Source organism: Mya arenaria, chromosome 9 (assembly GCF_026914265.1).
Source record: "Mya arenaria isolate MELC-2E11 chromosome 9, ASM2691426v1".
NCBI classification, from domain to species: Eukaryota; Metazoa; Mollusca; class Bivalvia; order Myida; family Myidae; genus Mya; species Mya arenaria.
In genome coordinates this window covers 48,557,021-48,573,997 of record NC_069130.1, presented here as the reverse complement: position 1 = coordinate 48,573,997, position 16,977 = coordinate 48,557,021, and the positions used below count along the sequence as shown (strand labels likewise).

The 16,977-nt window shown below is 32.9% G+C and overlaps 1 protein-coding gene across 2 annotated transcripts in view; it reads left to right on the top strand.

Annotated features, from left to right (window-relative positions):
* The window catches only part of LOC128202751 (forkhead box protein J3-like), a 32,026-nt gene extending 16,627 nt beyond the window's left edge, over positions 1-15,399 (top strand). Inside the window, exons 6-10 of one of the 2 annotated variants that reach the window (XM_052903864.1) lie at positions 3,329-3,367; positions 5,378-5,512; positions 6,224-6,371; positions 7,232-7,332; positions 8,652-15,399. In XM_052903864.1, the coding sequence (XP_052759824.1) occupies positions 3,329-3,367; positions 5,378-5,512; positions 6,224-6,371; positions 7,232-7,253 (344 nt within the window). In that variant the 3' untranslated portion in view covers positions 7,254-7,332; positions 8,652-15,399. The remainder of the gene's footprint in view (positions 1-3,328; positions 3,368-5,377; positions 5,513-6,223; positions 6,372-7,231; positions 7,333-8,651) is intronic. The other variant, XM_052903865.1, reaches the window with a different exon arrangement.
* Positions 15,400-16,977: the final 1,578 nt, after the last annotated feature.

Genomic DNA, 16,977 nt, shown 5'->3' with positions numbered 1-16,977 from the left:
AGTTATCCATAATATAGCGGTCCCTTACAGTTATCCATTATTACAGTGGTCCGTTACAGTTATTGGTCAATTACAGTTATCCATTATTACAGTGGCCCATTACAGTTATCCATTAATACAGTGGTCCATTACAGCTCTCCATTATTACAGTGGTCCGTTACAGTTATCCATAATACAGTGGCCCATTACAGTTATCCATTATTACAGTGGCCCATTTCAGTTAACCATTATTACAGTGGCCCATTACAGTTATCTATTATAACAGAGGTCTATTACTGTTATCCATTATTACAGTGGTCCATTACAGTTATCCATTATTACAGTGGCCCATTACAGTTATCCATTATTACAGAGGCCCTTTTCAGTTATCTTATCCATTATTACAGTGGCCCATTACAGTTATCCATTATTACAGTGGCACATTACAGTTATCCATTATTACAGTGGCCCATTACATTTATCCATTATTACAGTGGCCCATTACAGTTATCCATTATTACAGTGGCACATTACAGTTATCCATTATTACAGTGGCCCATTACAGTTATCCATTATTACAGAGGCCCTTTTCAGTTATCTTATCCATTATTACAGTGGCCCATTACATTTATCCATTATTACAGTGGCCCATTACAGTTATCCATTATTAAAGAGGCCCTTTTCAGTTATCTTATCCATTATTGCAGTGGCCCATTACAGTTATCCATTATGACAGTGGCCCATTACAGTTATCTATTATTACAGAGGCCCTTTTCAGTTATCTTATCCATTATTACAGTGACCCATTACAGTTTTCCATTATTACAGTGGCCCATTACAGTTATCTATTATTACAGAGGTCCATTACGGTTATCCATTATTACAGTGGTCCATTACATTTATCCATTATTACAGTGGCCCATTACAGTTATCCATTATTACAGTGGCCTGTTTCAGTTATCTTATCCATTATTACAGTGGCCCATTACAGTTATCCATTATTACAGTGGCCCATTACAGTTATCTATTATTACAGTGGCCCATTACAGTTATCCATTATTACAGTGGCCCATTACAGTTATCCATTATTACAGTGGCCCATTACAGTTATCCATTATTACAGTGGCCCATTACAGTTATCTATTATTACAGAGGTCCATTACAGTTATCCATTATTACAGTGGCCCATTTCATTTATCCATTATTACAGTGGCACATTACAGTAATCCATTATTACAGTGGTCCATTACAGTAATAAATAATTACAGTGGCCCATTATAGTTATCCATTATAACAGTGGTCCATTACAGTTATCCATTATTACAGTGGTCCATTATAGTGAATTTGTAATTAAAAAATGTACCATAACAGTAATACATTATTTCAGTGGTCAGTTACAGAAATCTATGATTACAATGTACCATAATGGTTATCCATAATTACATTGTACTCCCATGGAAATCTATATAATATTACCCCATATGATAATCCAGGATTACTTCTACAGTAATCCATAATTACCCTTATCATTATGAGTTTGATTACAACATAAGTTATCATATATGTTTTTCAGCATGTTTAATTCTTTTCATCCAATTTTGAATACATGTGGAATTAAATATTTAATTAAAGATATTTTGTGTATCAAAGTAACAATTGTTATTGAAAAATCATTTCATATCATCATTTTCATTATATACAATCTAAATTATGACACTTTACACTGAGAGACTAAATAATGCAATATTTGAATTTTTTTATTTATTTTACAATGTTCAAACCAGTTAATTTTGCGTGAATCATTCAGTCAATACCAAGGTACTGAGCCCCATTTTAATAAAGATTGTAGGGCTTAAGATCGTAACTTTCTAGGCGTTGCTCTGTTTTTGGGTGAAATAATAAAAATATTGTAAGGACATTTATCGGCTAAATTCTGCCCGAAACTTGATGGCTGAACTTGAGCACTCTCTACACAGGGTCAGGTTTACGACTAAGATATTTTATTTAAACACCGAGCCCTGACTTCTATATTTTCTAAGTATTGTGTTTTTCAAGTCTCTCAGTGTAGTAACATCAAATAAAATAAGGAATGTTTTTGAGAAATTATCTTTTAATTTTCAGTTATATTGCAGTATTTTTCCCTATGTTTTACTATAAATTTAAATACAAATATTTGCATACACATTTTACCACAGAAATGATTGAACTGCAAGTGATTTGATAAATATTGCTTGCTCTTACTTGCATAGAAGGGTGTTTACTTTTTGGATTGGTTTTAATAGTCTAAATTGCTTTCAGTATTAATGGGTATTTCATCATCAATTATACATGAAGTTGAATGACAATTTTATGTATTTGGATTTGTAAAATGGTTGTGTATTTAAGGCCGTATAAATTACAGAATGAGCAGATAAAATATAAAAGTAATTCAATTTTGAGGGGATAATAATTTAAACTGTATCTTGTAAATGGTTATTTTGATGTATTATTTCTTGTATAAATGTTCTGATGATATTTATTCTTTGTTTGTTATAAGATTGGAAAATTGGAAATTTGTTGTAAAATGATGTAGAATATACTTTCAAAGACAGTTGATATATTTGACATAAATAAATGGCCTTGAAATACTGTGTTTTGGGGGTCATTAACTATAATTTCATTTCAGAAATAACTTTTTTAAGTAATGAGTTAATGCCTATTGGTAAAGTAAAACCAATCCTCTCCTTTCACTAAAAAGATCCACATATTTTGAGTACAAGAAATACTTTATAATTTTTGAAACATTTTGCAACAATTTCCGATGTAGTGGAACAACGACAACCTTACATGGGTTAGTTAAAGCAATTTGTTTGCACAGCCACCTTGATTGCATACATGCCATATTTCTGAGAGGCTTCCCGGGGGACTTTGGTCTGAATTCCAGGGGATTTTGATATTACACCATGGGATTTTTACGCGGCGAAATTTTGAGCAATATCTGCATTTATAATATAAGAATAAATACAGAAATACACTCTAATTACAATATTTTTTGGACTTAGTCATCATGGTCCTTCATGGAATTTCACACTCATAATATTATGGATGCATTCCAGTGTCAATCTTAAGCAATTTAAAAAAAAAATATCCAGGGGATATGGATCCCCTGGCGAGGTCCAGGGGATGGGTTGAAATTCCGGGGGATTTTTCCCCCCACTGGGGAGTATGGCATGTATGCGATTGGTAAGGTCAACATTGTTTCACTGCAAGCCATGTTGGTCGCAGGGTTTGCAGGCTCGTGGTCCAGTCAGGGCGTTTCTAAAAACAAAAGAGAAACACCCATAAAATGGAGCTGTATGTTATATTTTAGGAAGCTCCGTACCTCAACATCAGAATGGTTTAAATCTAGGTGAGAGACTCCCTCTGATCACTAACATGTCATGTTCGTGTAACTTCTTAAAACTTTCTGCTGTGTACGACATGTACTGTACGACAAAATTCTACATTTATGTTATACATCAGGTGCTGTATTCATAGTATCAGTTATTCATTAGTGAAAAATTTTGACTTAGTGAAAATTGCCAATTTTTTAAAAATAATTATTTAAAATCCCTCTTCTTTTCAACAAATTTATTAACATGCATTTATCATGAAGACCATTTTCATGCTTACTCTCATAATTTTGGTCAAGTTTTTTTTTTAAAATTCAGCTTTGAATATTTGCAGTTTTGGACTTTGTTGAAAGTTTTCACTAAAATGCTAAATGTATCCAGCCCCCTACCAGAAAGACAGATGAACCATTAATTGCGATAAAAAGTCTTCATTTTATTTGTACTGTTCTTGCGTGTGTTTTTCCTTAAAAGCTTAAATTTTACTAATGCTTGTACTGGCCTATAGTGCATGCCTGTCTTTTTAAAGATTGGAACGAAAAATATGTAAGATTTTAAAAAAAGTTTTTTGCACAGAATGGATATAATTAAGGAGTTTTGATGAAAGTTTGTGAAATAATTTTTGGATTTTTGACATCATCTTCCTAAAGCACCCTGGTTTTGTTAGATAGAAGATTATTTAGCTTCACCCATATTATACCTTGCTTACTATAACTTTAAATATATTAAATAGTTTTTATTGTAATGTAATTTCAACAAGATATGAGAATGTCTTTTGCATTCAAAATATGCTGCATTTTAATAATGCATGTGCTCTCATATTTTACAAGACTGACTATGCAAAAAAATGACGTCCCAAATGTAAATGTTATAATGGGTAATTCCAGTGAAATATGATCTTGTGCCATATTATGTATAGATATTTTGCTGAGTGTTATGAAATGAATTATGAAACTACTGTTTGCCAATAATCTTAGCAAAATGTCCTCGTCAATCAGTTAAACAAAAGAATGATTGCAACGCAATTTTGCAAATTTGTACTGCTTCAATGGCGGCTTTGGGCAGTCTGTTAAACTATAGAATTTCATTTGTTGCCTTACAGTTCTTGCGAGGGTAATTTAAAGCTACAATTTAATTGACTGGTGAAAGCAATTCAAACTGTACAGGTATAGATGCATTGTGGGGTATTATGTAATAAGCCTCGCCTCTTCAGTATTTAGAATCCATGTATTGTGAAAAAAAATAGCCAAATTGCTGATGGTGGCAGTGTGTGTTTCTTTGATGTTAGGTTTGATTGACAGGCCATAGATGTTGCAATTGGTGGTTTTGTGCAAAGCAAAAGCCAAGATCAGTCAGTGCTTTAAAATCTTGAAATACTATGTTTATTTGCAAACAGTGGTATAAAATTGTGATTGTACAAAATGCAAAATGCAATATCTCTTGATTTTTTTTTTTAAATTGCTTGCATGTATGTTTGCTGTGTATTGTCTTGTAGTGTCAGGTATATAGTAAGTTTAATTACTTAAATCCTTGCATTTATTCTTTGTTGAAGTTTGATGCTTAATCTTAAAGTAAATTCTTACAAAAAAACTTTTAAGCTGACATGAACCACTTTTGTTAGTTGCTGGGTGGAAACAGTTACTGAAGTTATTAATAAGAGAATATAAGCAGGGGTGCCAGGTCAATTTCAATAAAGAATCTTTGTCATAACTTCAAAAATCTTCGGTAACAAGACAGATATTAACGTCAATTTCTTTATTTCCTCACTTCTTTTTTTTCAAGTTAAAACTGGCTTAAAGTTGCAATTTTCACTAAAATTTAGATAATTGCAACTTGGATCTTGATGCGTGTTAAAGCCTTTAAGTTGAATATTTAACACATTTTTTAAATATACAACTTCTGGCGTACAAATTTTATTTGGAGCACTCTTGTGATCATTGTTACAGGTTCTGGAGATATTTGTGACATTGTCTTTGGCCCACAAATTCAAATGATATAATAAATCATGGACAACCACTGCTTCATTTCAGGAAATGCTTCACTGGCTCAGTCAACCGGTCTTGGCCTTGACCTTCTACAAAACCTCGACACCTTAAAAGAGAGCCTTCGTCTTGCTAGCACGGGGACATATAATTGGCAGGATATCGATATCTCACAGTTTCAGGGTAAAGTTATTGTTCTAAATGAATTGCTCGCAAACTTCAGATTGGTAGCGAGTTGTTTAAATTTTGTTCAAATTCTGTTATTTTGATTATTTTTATGAACAAACACCCAAAACAGCAACTGACAGATACTCCCTGGAACGAATTTCTGTTAAATGCAAGCCTAAAATAATCAAAAATTTTACCACGTTACAAATTCTATTTGATAAAATATAGCATTTTCTATCTCAGTTCTTTTTAAAGAATATTTAATAATAGTGTAGAAAATTTATGTAAATGGACCTTGCTTTATGTGACTTCTTTTTGGTTTCACAAAGAGCATCTTGTAAAGGCTTTCCAACATCAACAATAAAGTTTCCAGCATTCCTACTTCTTCTTACCTATTCCTACTCACATTAATTGCTACCGGCGTGGCCTACCCAAAATTGTCCTAATTTACTTTTTTTTGTCAATAAAGGAAAAAAAGTAATAAAAAACACCCAAAATGCAAGATTTTGGACAAGATATTGTCAATCCCACCTGCTGACACTTAAAACTAAATAAATTTTGTACTATACATACTTTTATGTTAAAAACACTTCTACTTTTCTTTAAACTTGACTATGAAAATCATAGGAATTCGACTTAAGATATTTTATGAATATCAGCCCTGGAACCCTGGCATCATGACACATACTTTATTCTTCTGATTCACAAGCTTATTATTTCCTCCAGGTTTGGTGGACACCATGAAGGCAGGGGAAAGCACGAATTGGTCGTTCAATCCGGAACAGTTTGCTGACTTGGCATCATCTCTGTCATGCTTTTTCAACCAGACGAATAACTCCCCCCCGTTCACAACACACCTACGACTTGAATTCAGGTATGGACACACCAACATACTTTATTTATAAAAATAAAAGATCCTCAGTTGAATAAATTAGGCTCTTTTTGACACACTAACTTGGGTGAGGCACAATAAACAACATGAAAGAACTAGGCCTAAAAAACACTCGTTGTTCAGGTTACCACAAAATTGGTGCTTACCCTAACGTTTTTATTGTGCGCCTGTAAAAAAAAATTGTTAGTGTGTGTTTAAAAAGCTTTATAGTCAAGATTACTTTAGCACCATTCCACAATGATGAAAATAACATTTTTACATAAAGCCTAATAAAAAAATGAAAGCCTACCTACTACTGTGTCTGGACAAGAAGTAATCCTAACCACAAAGTTTTTTTGCTCTATGCAGTACTATTGCGGGGCTTTAAAGGGACTTGTTCAAAGATTTTATGTGTACAACAAATGTTTTCAACTGTTAAGATTGAGTAATTTTGAGTAATTTTACTTTATTTCATGATAAAACACCATACAGCTACTGGCAGATATTAATTATTACACAATTTTATAAAGCCAAGCCTTAAATAGGTAACTTCATGTTTTTTCGGCAAAAAAGAGCACTTTATTTTTATGTTAGAGTCTTTAAAATCTGAGCAAGTCCCTCTAAGGAATGAGTGGTTATTTTGACCTTAACTGGTCATGAATAAAAGTTCTAATTAGAAATTTAAGTGTCCAATTTGACATTTAAGTGTGAAAAATGAGTCGAACCTTGAGGATCACCATGAAATTATAAATATTTCGTTCCACTGGTAAATATTGCATCAACAAGAATTAGTCCATTTTTGTATATAATAAATGTGTAAATATGTCAAATGACTCTTTAAAATGACATCTTTTTGTTTACAGGCCAAGGAAATCCGATGTTTAATGGTCATGGTAATGATCTGTTGTTGAAAGTGCCCGACACATTGTCCGGAATAAGTCCACAGGTGTCTCCAGCATCTACGGTGAGTTATTAAAAGTGCCTGACACAATGTACGGAATTAGTCCACAGGTGTCCCCAGCATCTACAGTAAGTTATAAAAGTGCCTGACACATTGTCCAGAATAAGTTCACAGGTGTCCCCAGCATCCACGATAAGTTATAAAACTGCCTGACACATTGTCCAGAATAAGTCCACAGGTGTCTCCAGCGTCTACAGTATGTTATTGAAAGTGCCTGATTCATTGTCCGGAATAAGTCCACAGGTGTCCCCAGCATCTACGGTAAGTTATTGAAAGTGCCCGACACAATGTTCTGAATTATGTCCAAAAGTGTCCCCATCATCTACAGTTAGTTATTGAAAGTGCCTGACACAAAGTCTGGACTATGTCCACAGGTGTCCCCAGCATCAACGGTAAGTTATTGAAAGTGCCCGACACAATGTAATGAATCCGTCTGCAAGTGTTTCCAGTTTGTCCGGTAAGTTATTATAACTGCCTGACACAATGAACAGAATAAGTCCACAGGTGTCCCCAGCATCAACAGTAAGTTATTGAAAGTCCCCGACACATTATCCAGAATAAGTCCACAGGTGTCCCCAGCATCCACGGTAAGTTATTGAAAGTCCCCGACACATTATCCAGAATAAGTCCACAGGTGTCCCCAGCATTAACGGTAAGTTATTGAAAGTGCCCGACACATTATCCAGAATAAGTCCACAGGTGTCCCCAGCATCCACGGTAAGTTATTGAAAGTCCCCGACACATTATCCAGAATAAGTCCACAGGTGTCCCCAGCATCCACGGTAAGTTATTGAAAGTCCCCGACACATTATCCAGAATAAGTCCACAGGTGTCCCCAGCATTAACGGTAAGTTATTGAAAGTGCCCGACACATTATCCAGAATAAGTCCACAGGTGTCCCCAGCATTAACGGTAAGTTATTGAAAGTGCCCGACACAATGTACTGAAACCGTCCACAAGTGTTTCCAGTTTGTACGGTAAGTTATTAAAACTGCTTGACACAACGTACAGAATTAAGTCCACAAGTGCCTCTAGTGTCAACAGTAAGTAATATGAGTAGAAGGTATTCTATGCAATTTGTTAACAGATTTTAAATATAAAAGGACAGGAAAATTCTATGTTAACCAGCATGGAGATAATATTTCTTGCAAGTTGTTGGCTGGAATAACTAAGTGTATGAATATATCTGTGTTTTTGATAAATGGTTGAGGTTCATATTTAGTGCATCAAAGTTCTACATTGTGGCGCAAGCATTATAAAAAGATTTTAATTGTTCAAATGAATATACAGGTATTGAACAAAACATGTTTTTTAAATTCCAGACGGACAGTTTTGTATCTGGCCGGCCTAGAGTTGAAGTACAGCGGGTATATAATTCCCCACCACCTGCACACATTTCAACTGATGATATTGAAGAAGATTTTACAGACTGGGACAAGTTGTTATGAGATAAGAGTGCAGTTTTACCTGTGAAAAACATGAAACCAGTCAATATGCAGACTGGAACAAGGTGTTTTGAAATGAAAGTGCAGTTTCAACTGTGTAACATATGTAACCAGTCAACATGCAGCTAAATATAGCACACTATTGCCTAATATAGATCATTTAAAGCTTTGAAAGTCATAAAGAAAGACTGCTTTGCAAAAATGGTACTCATGGCTGTGCTTTTGGTATGAATGACTTAATTGGTTGACATTATCATAAACTGGTATACCATAATTGCCAGATGTACACCAGAGAACGGACTGGTTAATGATATCATGTGAATTGACATATCTTCAATAAGTCTGGAAATTGTAACCATCATCATGTGGAAAGCAATTTGTTTGTTTCTGTTAGATTATTTCAAAGTTGGTATTATTATTATTAGGTGATTTTATAACTGGGTATCTCAGTTGAATCAACGAATCTCTGTAAATTCGGTCCCATGGGAAAAGTGCAAACTTACAGTTAAGCAATAAAGTTGGTCTAAGTCTTAAAGAACCAGTTCAGTTAAATATACAACCAGTCATAGGTAGGCAAAGTTAAGGAATTCAGATATTATTAGCCTTTGGGTAGATGGTCCTTTTTGTTATAAATTTATGGAAGAAGATGAAAAATATACAAAACAAAAGATCTTGTTGATAAATTCTGCACCAGATGCTTACACAACTGTTCATGGTGGCACCTTATTGCTGAAGTTACTGTAAATCATTGAGTATAGTGAGCACTATTTCCCCCAAGAATTCTTATGACTAAAATGCCTGTGTCTTATATACAGTATTAGGCTTTTAACGTTGTTTTTTCCATTTCAAGCCAAATATGGTTGTTTACATTTCACTTCAAAGGGATGCTATTCACATTGATTGATGTATTAAGTTATAACGTCAAAACAAGTATGGTGTTTTTTTTGCCTGCGTCCTATATACAATAGCTCCCTATACACAATGGTTTTCAGTTAACACACAGAGAGAATGTAATAATGTTGTTAATGTTTCTTTTCTATGTGACGGTTGTTTTTGATTAAAATGGCGTTATTGTTGATCTATTGGATTTTATTTATTATCATGTACAGGATATTTATTTATTCCTCTTAATGCTAACATTCCATAACTTCTGAGTAACTCATCCCCTGTATATAAAAACCATTGGAACCTTCCTGTCAATTGGCCTATTATATGATGACTTTTTGCATCTATTTAACTTAGGAAGCAATGCTCTTTATAGATCTGTATATATGTTTTAGTCGTTAAAGTGTGGTCATTTTAGATAATGTTTATTTGAATTTGAAGGAAATAGAACCTTTTAGTTAATCTGAAAATAACTTACTTTACTACTAAATTAGTTAAGGTAAGCCCGCAATCATTAATACAAAAATGTACTACTTGTAAAGTTTCATTTTAAAGTTACAAAATAATAAAGTTATAATAGTTTTCACTGAGAACGTTTTTATTTATTTAGACATTATGTTATCGAAGAAAATAAATAAAATTGCTATGTAATAATAGTAATATTTTATTTCATTATTTCCATATAATATATCATAAGAGTGTCATCATTATGGGGTTATACAAAAATGTAATTCATGCAAAATTAATTTTATGTTTAATCAATATAAATTAAACTTAAAAATAATCTTGATGTTAATATCTATAATGCACCAACACACCTATGCATCCTGATGATGGATGGCTTACCCTAAGTTATGTTATTTTGTTATGTGCTTGTTAACAAGAGAGCTCCATTTACATCAATACCTCAAGGTTCTGTTTTAATAAAGATCGTAGTCAATTTTAGTCATAAAATAAAACATCTTAGTGTAATATTCTGTTATTTTTCTACATATTTCAGTGGACTGAACTTGCCGCTATTAAAAATGAACACAATTGAGGAAATAAAAAAATAATTGATCACCATTTGTGACGCCTGAGATTATTGAAGTCACGACAAAAATATTTTATTAAAATAAACCATAGGGCCGGGTATAAATAAAGGCTCTTAGACTTAGTAGGAATGTCATAGTTGGCAAGAAGTCTTTTTTCGTTTCTATAAGCTGCATTCTCACAGATTGACCATTTTAACAACTTTTTTTTTTTGTCTTGGAAAGAGGTATTTTTTCGCGTAAATATCTGCAAACCAATGATATAAGATTGCTGACAAAAATTCAGATTGTAGATTTTTATATTTCTGTTCGAAAATTAATGCTTTATGGCTTAAACCGTTACTATAGGTTTAAGAAAACTGCATAAAATATCAATTTTTAACTTAAATATAAAAATCTGCGATCTGATTCTTTGTCAGCAGTCTTTTATAACTGGTTTCCATGGATTTTTGCAAAAAATGGCTCGTTCCAAGACAACAAAAAAAAAATGTCAAAACGTTCAATCTGTGAGAGTGCAGCTTTAAACAGTTACTGTGCTTTCAAATTAAGCTCTGACTCAAGTTAAATTTTGATGATTGTAAGATAATTTCCTTTTACAACTTAGATCTTTAGTGAAACAGGTCCCAGATGAATAATTACTATGACAGGTACATCTTGCTGTAAATATTGCACTTGAATATTAAGTTTAGAATTTATCCGATTCTCCGATGTTTTTGAATTGGTAGATTTATCTATTTTACATTTATGTTGAGGAAAAAATGAAGGTACTTAATTCATCAGAAAACACTTTACAAACAAACTTATGACTATAAATAGATAGACCTCCCGAGAACTTTTCTTTTCAACACAATGTACCTCAAACTACCATTATTATATTCTTTTCCATTTTGATTTAATTTAAAGTGTTTGTTTGTAAATGATAAAAAGTTATTCATTTTAATTTATTGTTTTTGATGGCCTTGTTTTGAGAAGTTTTCTTGTTGCATGTACATGTATTCAGCTCATTAATTTTTGTCTTAACAAAACCCAATGAAGTTTCAAAAATGATACACATGAAGATATAAAGATTGTACAAAATATTATAAAATTCATTCTGACATTTATAAATCATGACTATTATTATTTATTATTATGGTAATTTATTACTGCAGCTGTTTATCTGTTTGCCAAACTTTGATAGTTCAAAACAGTGAAACGGGGTTTTGAATTTGCTTTGAGAAAAAGTTGAACTAATTATTTGTATATCATTATACTGTTATACTGTAGAAATACTTAGAGCCCATAGTTTGTAGTTAAGTAGACTGACCACTAAGTGACAAATCTCTGTGTCTGTGTTGTTTTTTTATGTGTAAAGTGCTTATTTTATTTCCATGTTAAAACCAGTAATGTAATATTCCAGCTCTGCAATAATTTTAACTAAGATTAAAGCTCACAGTCTTTTCATCTCGTACAAATTTTGGTTTATTTCTTCATGAAAGAGAAGGATGTTTGCAACAACTGATTTTTGATTTGTTTACTGGTACTTAATTCATACGGTTGTGTTGAAAAAACCTGCTCCAACTCCTTTGAAGTATTTTGATATTTTACTGTATGAACAAATGAAATATTTTGTAAGTATGAAATGTTTGTCTTTTGCTCATCTATTTTTCAAAGGAAAAAGTCGAGGTATTGTCATAGTCTGGGTGTTGTTGTCGGTGACGTCGGCGTTGTTGTCTTGCCGGAAATCTAATCTTGGTCATAACGTGAAAATGATTCTATAAATTCATATGAAACTTGGTATACATGTTACTTGAGGGTAATTCTCATGTATGTAGCCAGGCCCATAACTCTGGCATTAATAACTATGGGGTTGTGCCTTTTTCAATTAAAAAAAACAACAGGCGAGCATTATTGTTCACTCCGCGGCACTCTTGTTATTACATACAGCTGTCTGCTCAGTTAAATACAATAAATAATGTTTCCGCTGTTGCAAAGAATTGATTCTTTAAGTTGAAATTTTACCATGCAATATTTGAAATCCTCTGGCCCCAATTTCTCGAAACTTCTTAAGTCCCTTATAACAGGATTAAGCTAAACTCACTATTTTTGTTGTTCTATAATATGCGTTATATTTACTTCTTTAAGAGTTTTTAGAAATTATACAAGAAAAATCTGTATGCTAATTAGAAGAAACCCTTTTTCATTTATCAAAATCCATTATGAGTATGTTTTATGGCTAATTGAAATAAGCGACTTAAGCCTGTTAAGCTTAAGAAGTTTCGAGAAACGGGGGCCTGGACTGTTGAAATTTGTAACTAAAGCATGTTCTGAATGTCGGGAAGTCTTGTCAGTTCTAGTAATAATTTTGATTGTGATAAACTTATGGGAAAGAGCATGAACTTTTTCAAGTTAATGAAATAATCTCAAAATAATTTTGATTTTTTTTGTTTGTAATATGCTTGGTGCAAATATCCAAGTTAGAGGAATGATTTCAAAACATTGATTTTTTATTCAATAAGTTAGTCTTACAGAAACATTCTAGTTCGAGGAATGATTTCAAAACATTGATTTTTTATTCAATAAGTTAGTCTTACAGAAACATTCTAGTTCGAGGAATGATTTCAAAACATTGATTTTTTATTCAATAAGTTAGTCTTACAGAAACATTCTAGTTCGAGGAATGATTTCAAAACATTGATTTTTTATTCAATAAGTTAGTCCTACAGAAACATTCTGGTTTTCCTTGTAAGAATTTCTGATGTACAATCAGCCTTTGAAATTGGTGGGTGGGGTATAGTGGATTTTTTGAAACAGTGGCAAACTTTGTAATATGTATAATACGTTTTTAATCAGTACTAACTCTTGTTAGACTGAGTCTAACAATTCAGTGTATTGTAATAATTTATTGAGGCTGGCCTTGTTTCCTTGTATCTTTGCTCATTCTATATATATACTATCTCACTGAATTTGTGAGAAAAAATGTCTTTTTTATTTTGTTTTTTCTTTTTATTCATTTTTCATTTACTTTTTCAAAATTATTTGTTATTTGGACTCACAAGTTTATAAATGAAAACCCATGGTTTTGCAAACATTAGACATGTTTTAAAGGCTTAATACAATAATTTATCATACAATTGTACATAAATCTAAATTAATTTAATTCTGCTGATGCATTGGTTAGAAAGACTCAATTTTTAGTTAGTGTGTTTTTTGAGGGAATGTCATAGCCTTTGTGTTGTTGGTGAAAAAAACAGAAGCAAGTGAAAAACTTCTGTGTTTGTCATAACTCAAAAAACTATCAAATATATTAATTGAACTATGTGAATATGCATATCAACATATAGCAAGTCCCATAATTCCGGCTAATTAGAAGAGTGATGACCCTTGATTGAAAAAAACAGAGCAGCGTTGGCATCCACTGGTGGTACTTTTGTTGTTATATTTTTATTCAAAACCATACAAGTCTGCTGATACTATGGTGGCATAGTTGCACCATATTAATAGTATTGTGAAGTGATAATACTATTGATTGTTATAATTTCGCAATGGTTAAAGGTTTGAATAAAATTGCTAATTGATGAAGTCACAAAATTTAAAATTTAGAGCAATATTAATTAACTGATATTTTCTAAACTGAATGTTTGAAATAATTACATCTTGCATTTTGAATCTTGAATAACTTGGAAAAACGTGAAAAATGAGGACCTCTGAAATGAAGACAATCTGCTGTATATTGATTCTGACATTTTGAGCTACATTATTCATTCAATATGTTAGCTTGTAGCCGGTTGTTATTGTATAGTGCAAATATTTTTGTATTCTAACTGACTCGTTATCCATTCCTTCAGGTATATACATTGTTTTTTTGACACAGGAATCATTTATTGATACGAAAACCATCTGCTGCTTTATTTGCAAATATAATTGGCTTTTTATGCAGTTTGTGAACCATTTTCGTTTTGAATAGAACACACTTTATTTGTGTGACTAAAATGTCATCATAATAAGACACTGTCCCTGTGTCGCATACAAATTGTGCTGAAAATGAATGATGGGCCGATTGTTCAGAACTTTGTTAAATTTAACAACATGGTTTACGACATTGTTGTTCACTTTAAACATAAAATATTTGATGATGTACTACCATATTCAAATAAAGCCAATATATTTAAAACAGTTGTCTCAAATATTAAGAACAGAGCAGATCATGAGTGTATCTTCTCAGCTTCAAGAGAAGCAAGATTTGAATGTTAACAATGATGAAGATAACAAAATTGTTAACTTCAACCAAGATCTTAACAATTGGCTCAATGTAGAATATTTTTTTCAGTGAATTTGTTCACTGGCATTAAGTTTAAAATTATTGGATATCTCAAATTCAATATTTCTTTTACCTTATTAAGAAAATTTACCTTAAAAAGTTTGATCATTTGAAGAAAATGTTTTGTCTTTCACACTGACCAAAAAGAAAGTGAGAAAAAAGCAATAGAATTTGATGATGTTTTTTTTTGCTCTCTTGTACTTACCCATGAATATCATTCTTATATCATTTTGATGTTTACGTCATGCACATAACATGTCAGGATAGGGTTAATGATTCTCCCATTTATACATTATATACATATTATGTTCCGTCCAGGAATTGACATGCACCAACCCTTTTGTTGAGTTTCAATGAATCTTTTATTTATATGATATATGAATTGAAATAAAGACTTTTTTCCATGGTGTGATGTAGTTTGATTCTTTTCCATTTTGCATAATCGGTAATATTATGCACATAAGTTTTACAATGAAAAAAAAAATTACAATAGCCCACGAGGGATTTTAACTTTACTGAGGTAATGAAAGCCTCACTCCGCCTTTTCACTTGCGAGGGAATAGCAGGTTCGCTCTGCCTTTTTAACTGTTGGAACTTAAAGGAACTACTCTGTGCCTTTTTACTTGTCGGAGATAATGTAATAAAGTTTGACCCTTGACATTGAACTGTTGCATCTGACATCAGATTTCTCTGTGACCCTTGACCTTGAACTATTGCAGCTGACATGAGATTGCTCTGGGACCCTTTACCCTGAACTATTGCAGCTGACATAAGATTGCTCTGTGACCCTTGACCTTGAACTATTGCAGCTGACATGAGATTGCTCTGGGACCCTTAACCCTGAACTATTGCAGCTGACATCAGATTTCTCTGTGACCCTTGACCTTGAACTATTGCAGCTGACATGAGATTGCTCTGCGACCCTTTACCCTGAACTATTGCAGCTGACATAAGATTGCTCTGTGACCCTTGACCTTGATTGATTGAGTTAACACAAAATTACTCGCTGACCCTTGACCTATTGCAGCTGACACAAGTTTGCTGTCTGATCATTGACCTTACCTTGGTTAAGTTAACACAAAATGGCTTTGACCCTTAAGTATTAAAGCTGACATAGAATTGCTCTCCGACTCCTGACCTTGAAATTTATACTTTGATTTTAGCTTGATTGTGAAGACAGCTAAAAGCTGATACTTATCACTGTAAAGCATGTTAACCAGTTTAAGACTGGTGTCCTTTTGAGAGGCCATGAGAAAGTATCCCTGTTGGGGAATTGAACCTACGACCTCTTGGGTGAGAGGCAGAAACTTAAACCACTAGACCACTCATCCTTGAAAATGTCAGGTATATGACCCCAATGCCTGTTCTTGACCTTTGATGAAACCATCTCAAGGCTGCTCTCTGCCCATGACCTTTAAAGGGTCTAGCTAGAAAAGCTCTCCGCAAGTTGAAACACGTAAGTTTTGGCAAGTGTTGAAAATAGGCACACTAACAAAGCATATACGGTCATGTCCCATTGGCTTCACCTCGCTTGTCTTGAATTCCTTGTTAGCTTGAACTGAATGTTAAGGACTGATTTCTTTCTACTGTGTGTAAGCAATCCCACTTGGCTCAGTTTTTTGTGGTTCGAGGTATTTTCGACGGTCCCCGAGATATCAAGCCAACAGGGTGCGCCTGTACACAATAAACAAAACAATAAAATTCACAAATAACTTTCATTTTTTTTTTTATTCACTTTCATTTTTAAAGATAATATTTATAAATGTTTTTCATCAGAGACAACAATTAGGTACACGAAGAGAAAAACCTCATATATACAAAGACCAAAGTGGAATAGTGGTATAATATATATCATAATAGTAATAATAATAATAATAATAATAAATCTGATCTAGATGGGGAAACTATAGCACACCATGATAGCAATGACAAAGTATATAAAAGAGTGCCATGTAGAATTGCCAACGCTCGCCTGTTTTGACTTAGC